Source organism: Myotis davidii, unplaced genomic scaffold (assembly GCF_000327345.1).
Source record: "Myotis davidii unplaced genomic scaffold, ASM32734v1 scaffold575, whole genome shotgun sequence".
NCBI classification, from domain to species: Eukaryota; Metazoa; Chordata; class Mammalia; order Chiroptera; family Vespertilionidae; genus Myotis; species Myotis davidii.
Genome location: NW_006290306.1, coordinates 1848729 through 1865785, shown reverse-complemented (window position 1 = coordinate 1865785; position 17057 = coordinate 1848729). Strand labels below are relative to the sequence as shown.

Sequence of the window (17057 nt, the reverse complement as noted above, 5' to 3'; positions counted from 1 at the left end):
CCACCTCTGACCTTTGGAGAGTCCTTGTTTTACTTACTGCAAGTTCAGCTCTGCATTTAAAAAGATTGTCCGGGCCCCGCCGGTGTGGGTCAGTGGTTGAGCATCGACCTATGAATCAGGAGGTCAGGGTTTCGGTACTGGGTCAGGGGCGTGTACCTTGATTGCGGGCACATCCCCAGTGGGGAGCATGCAGGACGCAGCTGATCGGACTCTCTCATCGATGTCTCTGGCTCTCTATCCCTCTCCCTTCTTCCCTGTAAAAAAATCAATAAAATATTTTTTAAAGAAGATTAAAAAAAATAAAAGTCATGTATCTCTTTTAAGTTCTGCTTTACCTGTATGCCACAAGTTTTGATATGGCGTATCTTCATTATCATCTAATTACAATTTTTTCCTAATTTCCTTTTGTGATTTCTTCTCTGATCCAGGGGTTATTTAGAATTGTATTACTGGTTTTTAATTTATTATTTAAGTTTTTAAAAAAATATATTTTATTGATTTTTTACAGAGAGGGAGAGGGATAGTTAGAAACAGCCATGAGAGAGAAACATCGATCAGCTGCCTCCTGCACACTTCCTACTGGGGATGTGCCCACAACCAAGGTACATGCCCTTGACTGGAATCGAAACTGGGACTCTTCAGTCCACAGGCTGATGCTCTAGCCACTGAGCCAAACTAGTCAGGACTATTATTTAAGTTTTTAACAATTGAATTTAATGGGGGTGACATTGGTTAATGAAGTTATATAGGTTTCAGGTGTATAATTCTGTAATACATCATCTGTATATTGTATTGTGTTCACCACCCAAATCTCTATCACCATTTATTCCCTGTATACCCTCTCCCCACCCGCCCTTCCCCTCTGGTATAAATTTTAATTTTTCAAATTATAGTTTATATTTAATACTAGGGGCCCCGTGCATGAAATTCATGCATGGGTAGGGTCTCTAGGCCTGGCTGGCGATCAGGGCTGATCTGTGGGGGACCAGTGGAGCAATTGGGGGTCCCCTGCCTTGGCTGGCCTGGGGCCTGTGGGCAGCTTCTGTTGAGCATCTGCCCCCTGGTGGTCAGTGCACATCATAGTGACGTTTGTTATGCCATTTGGTCAATTTGCATATTAGGCTTTTATTATGTAAGATTATTCTGTGCTAGTTCCAGATGTACAACAAAGTGATTAGAAAATCATGTAATTTACAGAATGGTTCCCTGCTGCTTCAAGTACCTACCTGGCCCCATACCTATTTATCATATTACTGACTATATCTCCTATGCTGTAATCTACAACTCTGTGGCTATTCTGTAACTACCAATTTGTACTGCTTAATCCCCTTCACCTTTTTCACCCAGGCCCCAAACCCCCTTGCCTGACAATTGTGTCTGTTCTCTGTATCTGAGTCTGTTTCTAGTTTATTTTGTTCATTAGATTCTACATACAAGTGAAACCATATGGTATTTGTCTTTCTCTGACTTATTTTGTACTACCCGATCTTAAACAGTTAGGAATTTTCCAGTTTTCTTTTTCCTAGCTTAATCGCACGTATTCATTTCTGAGAACATTCTATTAATTAAAAATAATTTTTTTGAGACTTGCTTGATGGTCTAATTATGATCAATTTTGGTAAAATACTTCAGTCTAATTAAAAACTATGCATACTGTTGGTTTGGAGGATAGCATTCTATTTGTCAGTTAAACTAAGTTTCTTGTGTTGTTCAACTTATGCTATATTTGCTTTTGAAATAAATATATTAAAATATTTTTTAAAATTAATCTACAACTCAGGAAAGAAATCTCATTTCATACTATGGTTTCCTATTCCACTTGTTTTTCTTACGTTTTTGATAGCAATTAATTTTGTATATCTCTTTCCCAGACACTGAGTAGCAGGAATAGTGAGCAGGAAATCATATATATGGATAGTAAGGAAGGCATGCTGTGAAGGCTACCAATGTCTCTCCTTGCCCTGTTGCACCACTGAAACAGTCAAAGGCCCTCAAAACCTTGGGGGGGCGGGGGGCGGAGAGAAAGCTGGAAGCAGAGGTTGGCTCTATCCCACTGAGAGCCATGACCAGGCATGGAAACAACTCTGGAGATGAGCTCTAAGTCCTGAATCTCAAGAAGAAAATTAATATTAAAGTCAGTGATAAAATCTTTCAAGTGTTACCTCTTTACATATAGAAGTCTCTCTCATACCAGCACTAAGTACTGGCCACTACAGCCAGGAGTGAGGTTCTGTCCCAGTAAAGAGATACTTTATCAGATAAAGGGCACCACCCCTGTCTCCCAAACAGCTTTTATACATCAGCAAGACTCTCCCAAATGACTTATCCACAAAGGAACTATCAATGCCCTCTTGGCAGGTCAGTGTGTTTGTTCAGGTAGTCACAGGGTAGACAGGGGTGACAAGGATCATCTGACTAAAGTGCCTAGATACCTCTATACTGACAAAATAGTTTAAAGGAAAAATTATTTTTATAAAAACAGAAGCATGTTTTATTTCAATCCTGTTGAAGAAATGCAAGGGATGAAAAACACAGAATGAAGGGAGGGATCTTTTTATACACACGACATCAGGATCAACTACAAGGAATAATACCCATTTCCATCCCTCCCCTGCAACTCTTATATGGGGTCCAAGGACAGCTGATAATAGATGGAAAAAGAATTAAGACACTATTGACACAGTAATATGGCCAATGCACCGAAAGATGGAGAAACAATTTCTCAGGGAGCAAGTGCCTGAGCCTCAGCTGCTTCCCAGTGGAGGGGGATGAGAACACTTTGGCTCAGTAGGAAGATGTTTGGCAAAAATTAGGGTTACCCTAGCTGGACTCTTCAGATACAAACTATGGGCTGAAGGGAGTCAAGATGTCTATCCAGTCCATTCTTCTTCTCTGTTCCTCCAAGACCTCTTCTCTTCAGGCTTGAGATTATTGAGAGCTAGTTTGGTCCTCCTCTTCAGTTTGGAAGGCAGGGGATTAAGTGCTTATCCTACTCTTCCTACGTCTAGGCTAGTCAATTACAACTTTCTTGGCTCTAAAGAGATAGAAGTCAACTAACAAGGCTGGCTCCCTTTGTGAAAGTCAGTTTGAAAGAGCCCTTGTGTTGGCAGAACTGTCTCTGCAAAGATTTCTCTGAACTTGCCTCTTATGGACTAAACTTGTTCAGACACCTTCAATTGTGTGAGATGTGAACAGAATATACTTGGTCTCTCTCTAGAGTTGGATTAACAATCCCATCTTTCAATGGAGATGGGGATGAGAGAGCAAGAGCAGGTGTTGGTAGGAGGAAGGATTGGGATAAAGCAAGGCAGTTTACAATGGATTGTGAGTAGAGTTACCTAAAGCTCCACAGGAGGCAGTGGGGTTCTCTAACACAATATGAACAGTGAAAAAAATTTTAGTGGCAACCCTGTAATTCCCATAGATCAAAAGGGAATGTGTAAAAAAGAAAGGACTGAATGGACTAAGATAGTGGACTCAGCCATCTATCTTAAATCTGAATAAAATGAACTCAATTTGGCTAATACTGTTTCAAGTACAATCATGAAGACAGACGGAGCTGCAGAAATTCACACTAAAACAAAGAAAGAATGGGATCAAGTAGCCTATCATCTTAATTCCAGGCATCTCCCTTTAAAAAAGTCTTCCAGGAAAGATCTTTGAGGACTTGAATAGGTGAGAACCACTGCCCCCCTCAATATAATAACCTTCCAGGACAGCCTGATGAATTAAGACGTCTGTTTTAAGTTTAATTGGAGGAAAATGATATTTGGAATATTTAGCAGCTGAAGCCAAAAATGAGGTTAAGGTCCTGGTGGCACCCAGAACTGAGGGTAGAAGACTGGGAAAGGGAAGGGAAATAGGTGGTTGGGTTCCTGCTGTCCTTTGGCATTATCTCTTTCCCCTGCCTCCCATTCTTCCCAATAGTTCATGCAGCTATTGGCCTGCTGGAGGGGATGTTATGCTCAGACCAACTTTTTATTGAGCTTATGCAGCTAACAGATTGTAAACACTGCCAATTGACAAAGTTTAGCTGAATATTACAGCTTGTGTCCACAAACACACCTCTCTCTCTCTGAGATTTAAACAAACAAAAAAACAAACAAACACCAAAGTAAACAAATACCGAGAGAGGGAATGAAGAGACGCATCTTGAGTCTTCCAGGAAGGCAAAATGAAAACACAAAACAAAAAACAAACACCACATGGCTTGGTCCCAGGCGTTCCCATGCCTAGAGTGCCGCTGCTATCACCATCATCTCCTCTCCCTGCCAGTGGCTAGGTAGAGGTGGGGGAGAAGGATCTTGAGCATGCTGCAAATACAGCATTTGCTGGTGTTGACTCCCTCCTGGGGCTGTGGTGGCAGACTTCTGTCAGGAGCCCATTTTCTGGGAGTAGCAGAGGAAGCCCATGTCGTCAAAGCAGCCTGAGATGGCAGTTCATATACCTCAGCTGGAGTACCTTGCCCTTTTTCTCCAGTGCAGTTCAGCATTGAGGTTGTCTATTCCCAGTCGGCAATAAAACCTGAGCTGTTTTCTTCGAAGGTTCTCCCTCCCTTCCCAACTTGTGGGAGTAGTAGGAGGGGACAGGAGAGGATTACTGAGGGGGGAGGGGGATACCCCGCGGATCGGTGACCTGGCCTTCTTGCAGGTTCTTCACCAGCTGTGCAAGCCAGCGTTTCGTGGTGGTGTCATCTTTTAGCACCTGGGCAAAGGTTGTATCCTTCAGTTGGTCAGGGAGGCACTGCCTGAGTGCTTCACGTGCCCTACATCAGAAACAAACAAACCAACCAGGGAGACCAACAAATAAAGCCACATTTGAGGGACAGGGAAGAGCCCCTTACTTGACATAAATATACAGAATTCTGGAACCTATGGCTTTGTCAAGTTACTTTTTAGAAGCCATTAACATTCTTTAAAGCTTATATGAGGTATAAACTCAGAGACATCTTCAGAATCTGTAGCCTGCAGACTTTCACAATGATGTCCCCATATAGAACTTCATGACAAAGGAAAATGGAATGAAATGGTATAATAGTTTACTTCAATTCAAACTGCTTACTGATTTATTACAGTAAATATTGCCAGTATGCTCATATCAGAAATATATGGGTTATAATAAATGAAACATTTCCAAAATCAGTACGCTAACAAGGAATATGGCCCGACTCATAGTATTACAATAAACTTTAATTCTAAATTAATATAAATTTGTTTCTTTCCAAAAATTGCTTCAGTTTTATAGTTAATAAGAGCAATAAAAACAAAACTATGGTAGCAAAATTATCAGATGAACTTTTACATGCTTTATTTTTTTTTTTAAAAGTTGACCAGCAGAAAGTCAAACCTGAAAACCTCAAAAAGGTTTAACTACAGCTGTGGGCAAAAGTAGGTTAAATTACCAGACATCATTACCTAAAGGATAAATCATAAGTCAGGATACAAAATAATAACAATAAGAAGACAAATAATACAAATAAATAACAATATAAAGAATAAACTATTTTGCATATTCACAACTGTAAACCTATTGCTGCCCACCCTTGTATAAGGCAGTTTCGTGTTAAGCAAAGTTACAACTCTGTACAAGTAGAATTTCAAATAAATACAGTCAAACTTTGGTGAAAATAGGAACCACTAAGGAGCAGGACAAAATGGTCAAATAAATAGTTAGGGCTTGAATAACCTTAGTGGCAAGAGTTCACATTAAATCAAGTAATTCCCATTCCTAGGAACACAGAAATCACTCCATTATGTGGTTTAGCAGAATCTGAGCAAGTGGCTTTCAGCATGAATTATGGATTTATAAAGCAAAAGGTCAAATATTTCTAAAATGCATTATACCTACAATATATGATTTCTGGCTGAAAGATTTTATAAACATAGGGAGATGAAATAATTAGCTAAAGAACTTTACAGGAATCAAGGAGAGAAATGAAAATACATCACGAGCCCTCTAAGTCCTGTTCCTTTCTTAAGATCTTTGAAAATATTATCTTTTTGACCACCTAGAGTAGCAACAGAAAGCTCAAATCACAGGAGTAATGTATTCTAAGGTTCCCAGGGAATTATTTGAACTCTTTGGAATTTTAGAGTAGGGTACAGTTATAATGGAGAAATAAAATTCTGATGGATTTTAAGAATTTATCACTTCAGATTTTAAAAGGAATTAATCAAGTTCTGTCTCAGATAAACTAAATATAGTTATATCCCTTCCCTGCCCTAAAGATATAGAAGCTATGCCATGAGATGAAGCAACCATTCACCAGAGTATTTCCCCGAAGTCCTATAAATTCTGTAAATGTTTACCTGGGATTATCTGAGAGTCGAAGGTAACATCTTACTACATGCTTCAGCAGACGGGCGGAAGGTTCTTTGGATAGCTGCAGGACCATCTTACCCTGTTTCTCCCCAAAATGGGGTGGGTAGGAAAAAAAACCACAAAACACAAAATAATCAAAAGATGAGATATCGCAAGAATGATTATACAAGGTTCCAGGGTTATTTCTAGTTGGAATACTGAAGTTGTTCAGTATCAACTGCAAAGGGACTAAGCTGTGTGGTCAGAAGTAGTTGCAAAGAGGGTGGATAAAGGAACTCACCAAGATCATGGCAACATGGGAGAAACGCTCATATGTCTGACATATATAAGCTAAACCAGTGTCATCTAAGAGGATCTTCTGAAGGATGAATGTGGCAACCTGGAGTAAAACAAAATGAAGGAGTCCAAAACATTACTCAGATTTGTCTTCCAACAGTCTATTCAATCTCCCAGAAATAACCATGAATCAGAAAATGAAGCAGAGACCCTTGCATTACATACATCTTACTTGATGAGATATACATAGTAAAAAAACAAAAACAAACAACTATTACAATACTGAACAGTTACTATCTGTCAGAATTTTTCCTAAAGATATAAAACATGCCTTATTTTATTGTCACAATATACCTATGAGGTAGGTACCATTGTTATTCTCATTTTACATACACAAAAAAATAGATTCTGGATAATTATCAGATTCTTAAAAAAGTCGAAACTTTCTGTTACTGAAAACCTACTATGTATCAGGTATAACTGATAATCAATAACTTGCCAGGTTATGGTCCCAAGTGACAAAGCTATTAAGTTGCAGAACTGAGATCCAAAACTAGTTTGAATACAGAGCCTATTCTGTTTTCCATGGGACAAGATGATTTTAGAGATGCAGCTATGCCTTATCTTTTCCAAATAAAGGCTTTTCTTATTCTTAAAAGATCTTTAAAAAAATAAGATTTTTAAGCCTCCCTTCAAATACCCCCAACTTAAGCTCATTAACTCTTACATAGAAAAAATTTAAAAAATACTAGTTTAATTCAAGTCAGTTATTATAATGATTCTCTTCTTTGCCTGCTTATCAGAATCAACTGTGGGAATTAGTTAATTTTACTGGGATACAACATTGTGGTTAGCTCATAATGGCTCCCAAAAATATCCAGGTCCTAATCAGCAAACCCTGTGAATGCTACATAATATGGCAAAAGGAACTTTATAGATGTGATTAAGGATCTTGGGGGAGGGCTGGGGAGATTACTCATCCTGGATTATCCAGGTATGTCCTAAATGTAATCACAAGTGTTTTGTTATTTTTTTTTGTTTGTTTTTGGTAGTTTTTTTTTAAGGGAGGGGGGAGAGAAAAAGAAACATCGATGTGAGAGCAACCCATAGATCAGCTGCCTCCTGCTTGCCCCTTACCAGGGATTGAGCCTGCAACTGGGGCAATGTGTTGTGCCCTGACCAGGAATCAAACCGGCAACCTTTCAGTTCATGGGATGACACCCAACCAACTGAGCCACACTGGCCAGGGCATCACAGTGCTGTTACAAGAGGGAGGCAGAGGGAGATTCAATCACAGGGGAGAAGGCAGTGTGATAGAAGCAGAGAGAGATTTTAACATACTACACTGCTGGCTTTGAAGATGGAGGAAGGGTGCATGAGTCATGGCATGCAATTCTTGAAGATGGAAAAGGTAAAGAAAGGGACTCTCCCCTAGAGCCTCCAGAAAGAACGTTGCCCTGCTGACACCCTGACTTTCACTTGGTGAAACTGATTCACTATTTCTGGCTTCCAGACCTATAAGAGAATAAATTTCGTGTTATTTTAAGCCACCAAGCTTGTAGCAATTTGTTATGGCATCAATAGCAAAGTAATACAAACATATCAAATAAAAGTGTAAAGTGTACAAAGTGCACTAATCTTAAGTGCATGGGCCAGGGCTAATTACTATACCGTTTATTTTGTGACTATAATACAATTTATCCTTTATAAGTAAAACTGCTATAAACATTCTTATACATGTGTTGATGTATATGAGAGCTCATTTCTTTTGTGTATATTCCTAAGAGTGGGACTGCTGGATCATGAAAAAGGCTTATGTTTATAGTGGACACTGCCACCAAATAGCTTTCCAAAATAGTTATCCTATACACCATAAAGAAGTAGCTCAAGAGCCAACACAATGTAGAATCCATTAAGTTAAAAGCACATACTGTTTTAGAAAGTTCACTTCCAGATTCCATAATGCGTAAACACAAAGGGATAATTTCTGTTGTCAATAAAAAATTGATTACTTCCTGCTCGTCTGTTTTCACCAGAGCCCCTAAAGAAAATATGGACAAACAAAAGTATTTCAGTTGTTATGATTTCCAATTAAAATGAACTTTGTATTGTTCATCCAAGCTAGTTGTGGAACTGAAATAACACAGAACACAAACTGTAGTTTATATGTCAGAACATCAGCTGTACCCATGTTTTTTTTTAAAAAAAAAAAGGGGGAGGAAGAGAAGCACAGATTGACTGCTATCAGTCAGCTCTAAAAGATCAGGAACCAAGTTTGGTCCATCACAGAGTTTGCAACAGTGTAGCCATCTAAATCATTTTTTTTAATCCCTTTTGGTAGACAATCATATAATATCACCATCTATTCTTCATTTATTTTAGGTAAGAGAGAATTCTACATCAGTATTAAAGCACATTCCCAGATATCAAAAAGATGGCGTCAGTCTGAATCCTACTTCACAATGCACATAAATAAACATTACTTCCTGATTATTAATTGCCCCTCTTTCCTCAAAGAGCACAAACATTTGGATATCTAAACAAGAAACACACATACACCTAGATTCTAATCCTGGTTCTACAATAGTTTACTTAAGGTTGATAATGGTACCTTCCCTTTGTAGGCCTGTTTCTTTATCTAAAAATAATAGTTGAAACAAATGATTTCTAAAATACTATTATTTTGTTGGTCTCTAAACTAAGACCATTGACCAAGTGACTGACACAGTTCAGTGGTATTATCTCCATTCTGTACACAGGAAAGCAGAACCCCATGAAACAACTGAGTTTTGTATACTTGGTTCACCAGCAGCATGATGTTCCTCTTTAGCTTCTACCGGTTGAAATTTCAAGCCTTTCCCCGAGCCCGACTTATTTGTGGAGTTCCACTTCTTGCCTTTTGCATTTTCTTTCTTTTCTTTTTTAAAATATATTTTATTGATTTTTTACAGAGAGGAAGGGAGAGGGATAGAGAGTTAGAAACATCGATGAGAGAGAAACATCGATCAGCTGCCTCCTGCACATCTCCCACTGGGGATGTGCCCACAACCCAGGTACATGTCCTTGACCGGAATCGAACCTGAGACCTTTCAGTCTGCAGGCCGATGCTCTATCCACTGAGCCAAACCGGTTTCGGCTGCATTTTCCATCTCAGAAAAGAAGACGAGGTTGATAAAGAGAAAATCTTACTCTCTTGCTCCTTTTTCTGTTTCTTAAAGTGCTTGCTTAAGATATTTAATTAAAGACCTCTCTCCTTTTCTAGTATAAGAATTTAATGCTACAAATTTCCTTCTAAGCCCTGCTTTAGTTGCATTGTACAAATTTTGATATGTTTTAATTTTTATTCAGTTTCAAGTGTTTCCTAATTTCTTTTATGTATCATTTCATTTATATTCAAACTTGCCTGATGACTCTTGGACTACACTACAGTAAAACCTCGATTTTGCAGACCTCAATTTAACGAATTTGGGATTTAATGGACAAAATTTCCGGTACATATGTCATGTGAAAATTAACATCCTGTTAATTTTAAAATGCTTTTAACCAAAATTTGCTTATAATTAAATTAACAGGTTACTTTTTGTTATTAGTTCACTGTTATTTTGTTGTTATTATTGTTAATCCTCACCAGAGGATATTTTTCCCACTGGGGAGAGGGAGAGAAAGTGGAAGGGAGGGGAAGAGACAGAAAGAAAAAAACACCGATGTGAGAGAGCGGAAGAGAGAGAGAGAGAGAGGGGGGAACATCGATGTGAGAGAGACATTTTGACTGGTTGCTTCCCATATACACCCTGACAGGAGGTGGGGAGCAAACCTGAAACCCAGTTACGTGCTCTTGACCAAGAATCAAACCCAAGACCTTTGGGAGGGCAGGCCAATGCTGTAACTACACACTGGCCAAGGCAATTCACTGTTATTTATTTCCTTTTTGTTTTTATTGATTTCAGAGAGGAAGGAAGAGGGAGAGAAAGACATAGAAACATCAATGGTGAGAGAAAATCATCGATTGGCTGCCTCGTACACGACCCTCACTGGGGATGGAGCCCACAATCTGGGCATGTGCCCTGACTGGAAACAAACAGTGACCTCCTGGTTCATAGGTCAACATTCAACCACTGACTGATACCGGCTGGGCAATTCACTGTTATTTTTGACAAATTTTAGGGAATAGGCCATATGTTAGAAAAAACACTATAGTAATTTCGCCGACATAAATAAATACTACATCTAAAATTATAGTCTAGATATTTAAATCTAAGAGTTACCCCATGTAAACAATGTTCAATGAATGACTAGTGTGTGATCATAATACATCATGCTTGGTAATTGGTTTTTTGTTGTGTGACATGACTTTCTGCAGCAGTTTTAACTCGTGTGGATGTGTGCTAAGCCATGCTCCAGCCATGTGCATTTGTTTACATATAGTGACTAGTGAATGCATGCATTTACTAGACTAATTCAGTATAAATTTAAAATTACCATTATACATCTAGAAATATTTTTTGTAAAATTAAACTTCTCAAACATACTTAATTACATAAACATGTCTACATAAGTAAAAACAGGTAAACTATTTGTCAACTTTTTAACATACGCATTTGGAAAACCTACTTTATTATATAACAAACTTTCAGCTTTAATGGACACCACCTCACTCAAATTAGTCCGTTAAATCAAGGTTTTACTGTATAAGCAAAAAATTTAGGTCCAAATGTTCACCTTCAATTGACTTGGAGAAACTGAGTTTCAGAAAAGATACGCAACCGTGAACAATTGGCTTAATGTTGTCCAAGTATTTTATTCATCCTCCACTGTTACCTTTATCTTACCATCTCATAAATATACTATCCAACATCAACAGTAAAAAAAGCACACAATAGAAATAGGATGATTTAAATCAGATTTAAAATATAAATGTTTTCTTTTGGCTGAAATCATGTTATCTTAAATCCTACATGACAAATTTACATAGCAATTTGTATAGCTTTAAAGCAGAAAAGAATATATTGGGAAAAAAGTTACTAATTAGAGTGCCAACCAGAAGATGTAAAAAACAATAACATTCATCTGAAGTAAATGAAGTAATAGTTACTCCTTAAAAGCATAATAAAATGTCAGAAATATGTCTTAGAAATACCAAACTTTAAATTATACTTCCTGATTTATGGTTTATAACCATAGGCATGTGAACACAGGTTGAACATAAAAATAACCTAATAAAACAAAATTTGAATAATCAATGTCCTTATGGTTTGATTGGTATGTAAGCAAAAACTATAAGAAGACACTAAAAACAGAAAGGGTAATTGAGAAAAAAACTTTCTTGAGTGTGTTTACATTTCCCAAACCCAAAAGTAGTTCTTTACTACCCAGGAGGCTGAGATCTGAAATAGCTATATATTATAGGAGCTATATTATTTTCTTGAATAAAATGTATTTTAGATACATTTCCCATATTAATGTATATGGAAGCATTAGCTCAAGCATGCAAAAATTGAACTAGGTGAAATAGAAGGTAAACCCTTCGAGTTAAGGGAGAACAGGTTAGAAGTGAGAAAGACAAACAACAAACTCAGATTCTTATTCCTAGAATTATACTTTTTATTTGTTGACTGATGTACTTTACTCTCCCAATTCTAGCAAATGTTTCTACATATACACTGAATTTAATCCCACATGTTGGGCCTTATTAACACCCCGAATGGTACTTGAGAAGAGCCATCATGGTCGATACTCATTAGTAAAAACATTCTAAATCTCAAAGACAAAAACAATTAGTGAACTAGAAAACAGCAGACAAAGCACTCAAGTTAAGACCACTATTATAAATCAGGACTTCAGGCTTGCAGAACAACCCTTATGACTCACCAATAACTCCAAGACTGGTTAGCCGAAGATATTCAAAGGGACGCGTTTTGCTGACAGTGTGTAAAAAGGGGTACAAAAAAAGTGGAATGTGTGCTGCAAGAAATGCTGACCTGGAAGAAATAATCATAAGGAGCCCAGAATTAATTTCTAAGGATTCTAAACATTCAAATTTCCAGATGGTTAATTCTGTAAGGTCTTTAACATTGACTGACCGAGATATCTTTAGGAAAGACTGTTATTAGACCAGTGGTTCTCAATGGGGTGATTTTGCACCCCCAGGGACATGTGGCAAGGTCTCAAGATATTTTTGGTTGTCACAACTGAGGTAGTGCTGTTGACATCCAGTAGACAGAGGCCAGGGATGCTGCTGAACATCCTACAATACACAGGACAGCCCTCTCCCCTCCCCATCCCCTCTCCTCCCACCACAGACACTTATCCAGCTCAAAACATCAATTGTGTCAAGATTTAAAAACCCTAGTCTAGGCCAATGGTTAAGAGAATACATGATTTTCCCTCGTATCAGTACCAAGTACTTAAGAAATATCTAACTGCAGATTTTAAAATACTAGACCATAAAATGCAATCAAGTGCCCAAGAGATTCTCCTAGATGCCTTCTCTCACCTAAGTTATGGCTGAATAACAATATTCACAGGTATAGTCAGACAAAACCTTATAAACGAAGACAACAAAGCAGCCATTTCAGGTTTATTTGCTATGCTTAAATGCATACTCTTCTCTTTTTATTAGAGAAATTCCAGATACACTAAATATTCTAAAAACATTTTAATTTTCAGCTTATGTCAGGCAACTAATATGGAATCAATCTATTACTGTACAGTATTTATAGTTAAACCTTGTAGGAGAGCTAACACACAAGACTGTAAAAAAATTTATTATAATTTATTTTTATTGATTTCAGACAGGGAGAGGGAGATAGAGAGAAAAATCATCAATTGGCTGCCTCCTGCATGCCCCCTACTGGGGATTGAGCCCACAACCCAGGCATGTGCCCTGACCGGGAATCGAACCAGTGACTTATTGATGCATGGATTGACCCTCAACAGCTGAGCCACACCAGCTTTAAAAGATGAAGAATTATGGAGATGGATGGTAGTGATGGTTGAACATTATAAGTATATTTAATACTAATGAACTATATACTTAAAAGTGGTTAAAATGGTAAATTTTATGTATATTTTACCACACTAAAAAGAGGTTAAAAAGTTAATTATAAAAGAACATGTTAAATAATACTATAACTGTCATCACACTAAAATTTAGTGAATAAGATACCAGAAATTCTTCAGGATAAAATTAAAAAGTAAATGTAGATCCTGAATATCCATGCCCACGTACATGCACCCTACTGCATGCCCCTCCTTGTCATCATTCAGAAAAAGTTAAAGATCACATTCAGTACAAACCTTCCCAAATAGACTCATTCAAAGCATTTACCTGGTTTCTGGGTGTGATGCCACACACTGCAGTAATGCCAGAGCATTGCAAACTCTGTTAGATTGGTGTGCTGTTAAGGTGGGTGGGTTGATAGATGGATAAATATTTACGATTTCCTAAAAAATGGAAACCACCAGTGAACAAAGTATAACTTGTTATAAAATTAATTCCCATGATATTAAAGCAAGGAACTTAAATATGCTCCTATCCTTTCATCAGAAATATACTTGACTGAGACTACCTGATATTTCTACATGTCTCTAGGAAGATAGCTATGGAGGCAGCTGTGGTCACTGACACTTTCTTTATATCCTGCATCTGTTGAAGCTTTCATTTGTGTGGAATTCTTACATTTATAATCCCTTTTTTTGTCAACACCCTGCTTTAAGTTACAGTGATGAGGAACCTGGCCAGAAAATGTTAGTAAATCAACCACAGTGATTCACAAAGGAGCTTGAGTTTGGTCAGATAGCAACTGCAAAAAGAGGAAGATAAGAACATGGGTATATGCAGTGAATATATGTACTCTCTCTCAAAAGATGATGATTTGTTGAATACAGTTTCATTTATTTTAATTGTAAAACTTTTACATAAAAAATATTCCAATAAGAAAGATTAGATTCTTGGCTACATGCAATAGGGACAGAATGTGAACAGACTTAACAGATCTGAAAAATTAACATAAATATTAGGTATTTCATACAGTACTTTAAAGGGTGATCATTCCTAGACTATAGCATATCAATTTATTTCCTACCAATGACCATTTTGGTCAGAAACAAATTTCAGTTATTTAATCTTTACTGTACAAGTGTTCCCACCTTTAATCTTACAACTGTCATATCTGTAACATTTTCTTTCCCCAGTATATACCTTGCAGTCTTTACACCTGACTTTCCACCTTCTCGCCACTGTCATGTAGAACTGTCTTGTAGTATTCCTAAAGCTGTGTTTCTCAAAGTGTAGTTGTTAGACCACCTGCATCAGAATCACCTGAGAGCTGGGAAGGTACTTATTAAAAATACAGATTTTAATCTCAGACTAAATAAACCAAATATCTTGGGTAAGATCCAAAAATCTGCATTTTAACAAGCACCTTAAACTTTTCTACAAGATTCTTGCAAATGCCAACATTTAGAGACTCACCCTACTAATGTCTTCAAAATCATTTGGGCAAAGGGAGAGTTACAAGTGTAATAAACAGGGCTGAACTATACAGCTCATGTATATATATACTCACCTGTAAAAGAGCTGCAATAGTACCAAACGAATGCCACAGCATGGGTGCAAGGTCAGGAACAGATTCTCGCTTCTTACTTAGCTCCAGCAAAGCATTTTCCCTTGTCTCAGGACTGGACAGCTCATTGATCCACTGATAGATTTTTTCTCTATCTACTTGAGCCAGTGCAGTAGGCACAGGCTTCAAGTGAAAACAAGAAAGTAAACAAGTGAGTTTCATTAGAATCAAACCAAATCTTACTCTGCAGTAGTGCTTTAGAGTGAATATACTTTTCGTAAATATCCGGAGGGCTTTTCTAAATATACACACTTGATATAAACTAATTGAATTTGTAAAATCTAAATTGCACATACACTTTAATAATTCCATGTTTAGGAATTTATCCCATAGATATACTTGGGCTGTACTGAAGACATACCAAGATATTTACTGTTGCACTGTTTTAAAAGCAGAAAACTTAAAATAACAAATATCTATCTTTAAGGAACTAGTTTAAAATGTATGGGTACGTTTTTATACAGAACTAGAGGCCCGATGCATGAAATTCATGCAAGGAGCGGCCTTTGCAGCCCTGGCTTCGTCCAGAAGGTCGTCTGGAAGGACATCCTGAAGTTCATTCAGCTGTCCGGTCTAATTAGCATATTATATTTTTATTATTATAGATACTATGTAGTCTTTCAAAAAAGAGACACTGTACCTCTGTATCTGTTGATACTAAATAAAAGGCCAAAAACAACAAAAAAGAGTGCAGAATGGTATATATGCTTCCATTAACATACACATATATTCTTACATATTTACATGTAACATTTCTAAAAGAATACATAAGAAATTGTTAACAGTAGTTACCTCTAACTTTGGAATCCATATGGGAGACTTACTTTTCATTGTATATAATAAAACCTTTTACATAGTTTAAACTTTTTTTATCATGTACCTATAATAGTTTTTTGTTTTTATTGATTTTTTTTTTTTTGAGAAAGAGGAAAGGAGAGGGATAGAGATAGAAATACTGATGAGAGATAAACATCATTGATTGGCTGCCTCCTGAACGCCCTCTATGGGGAATTGAGCCCGCAACCTGGGCATGTGCCCTGACCTGTTGGTTCTTGGGTCGATGCTCAACCACTGAGCACACTGGCCCGGCTATAAGTTTTTGAAAGAAAAAAGTTACACCCATGCCATCTATTGCTGTTCTTCTCCAATAATTCCAGCATCCCTTTCTCTCTCTCTCTTTTTTTAAATTTTATTTTATCAGCATCCCCTTCTGTGAAGAAAACAGATGTAATTTAGAAAAGCTCTTCCTTCTAATGATTCTCCCCTTTGAGAATCATGTTAGATACTCATGTAGGAATTATGTAAAGACTTAATAGAACATGCTTTCATTATTGTGCTAAAGAACCACAATATTCCCCTCAAATTGAGGATATCTATAATTCTTCACACTTGTCAAATACCCTTATGACCTAGGTAAGTCCCTTAATTGTTCTTATCTGGAAAATAAGATGGTAGACTAGAAAAATGATTACTGTTGCTGTTTTTTAAAAAATATATATTTTATTGATTTTTCACAGAGAGGAAAAGAGAGGGATAGAGAGTTAGAAATATCGATGAGAGAGAAACATCGATCAGCTGCCTCCTGCACACCTCCTACTGGGGATGTGCCCGCAACCAAGGTACATGCCCTTGGCCGGAATCGAACCTGGGACCTTTCATTCCGCAGGCCAACGCTCTATCCACTGAGCCAAACCGGTCTCGGCGAGACTTATCCTTAATAGGCTTCTCCAATAAAGATATTTGCCCAATTTCTATTAATATTAATGTTCCTTATTTAAATTAAGCATGCGATGTAACTACTTGTTGTCCCATCATGAAAAATAAAGTAACATTAGC

The 17057-nt window shown here is 37.4% G+C and overlaps 1 protein-coding gene across 1 annotated transcript in view; it reads right to left on the bottom strand.

Annotated features, from left to right (window-relative positions):
- Window positions 1-2464: 2464 nt before the first annotated feature.
- The window catches only part of RQCD1 (RCD1 required for cell differentiation1 homolog (S. pombe)), a 25508-nt gene continuing 10915 nt past the window's right edge, over window positions 2465-17057 (bottom strand). The window contains exons 2-8 of the mRNA XM_006763334.2: window positions 15165-15344; window positions 13925-14040; window positions 12466-12575; window positions 8529-8638; window positions 6602-6700; window positions 6309-6400; window positions 2465-4765 (exon numbers count right to left, since the gene is read on the bottom strand). Of these exons, the coding sequence (XP_006763397.1) occupies window positions 4597-4765; window positions 6309-6400; window positions 6602-6700; window positions 8529-8638; window positions 12466-12575; window positions 13925-14040; window positions 15165-15344 (876 nt within the window). The 3' untranslated portion in view covers window positions 2465-4596. The remainder of the gene's footprint in view (window positions 4766-6308; window positions 6401-6601; window positions 6701-8528; window positions 8639-12465; window positions 12576-13924; window positions 14041-15164; window positions 15345-17057) is intronic.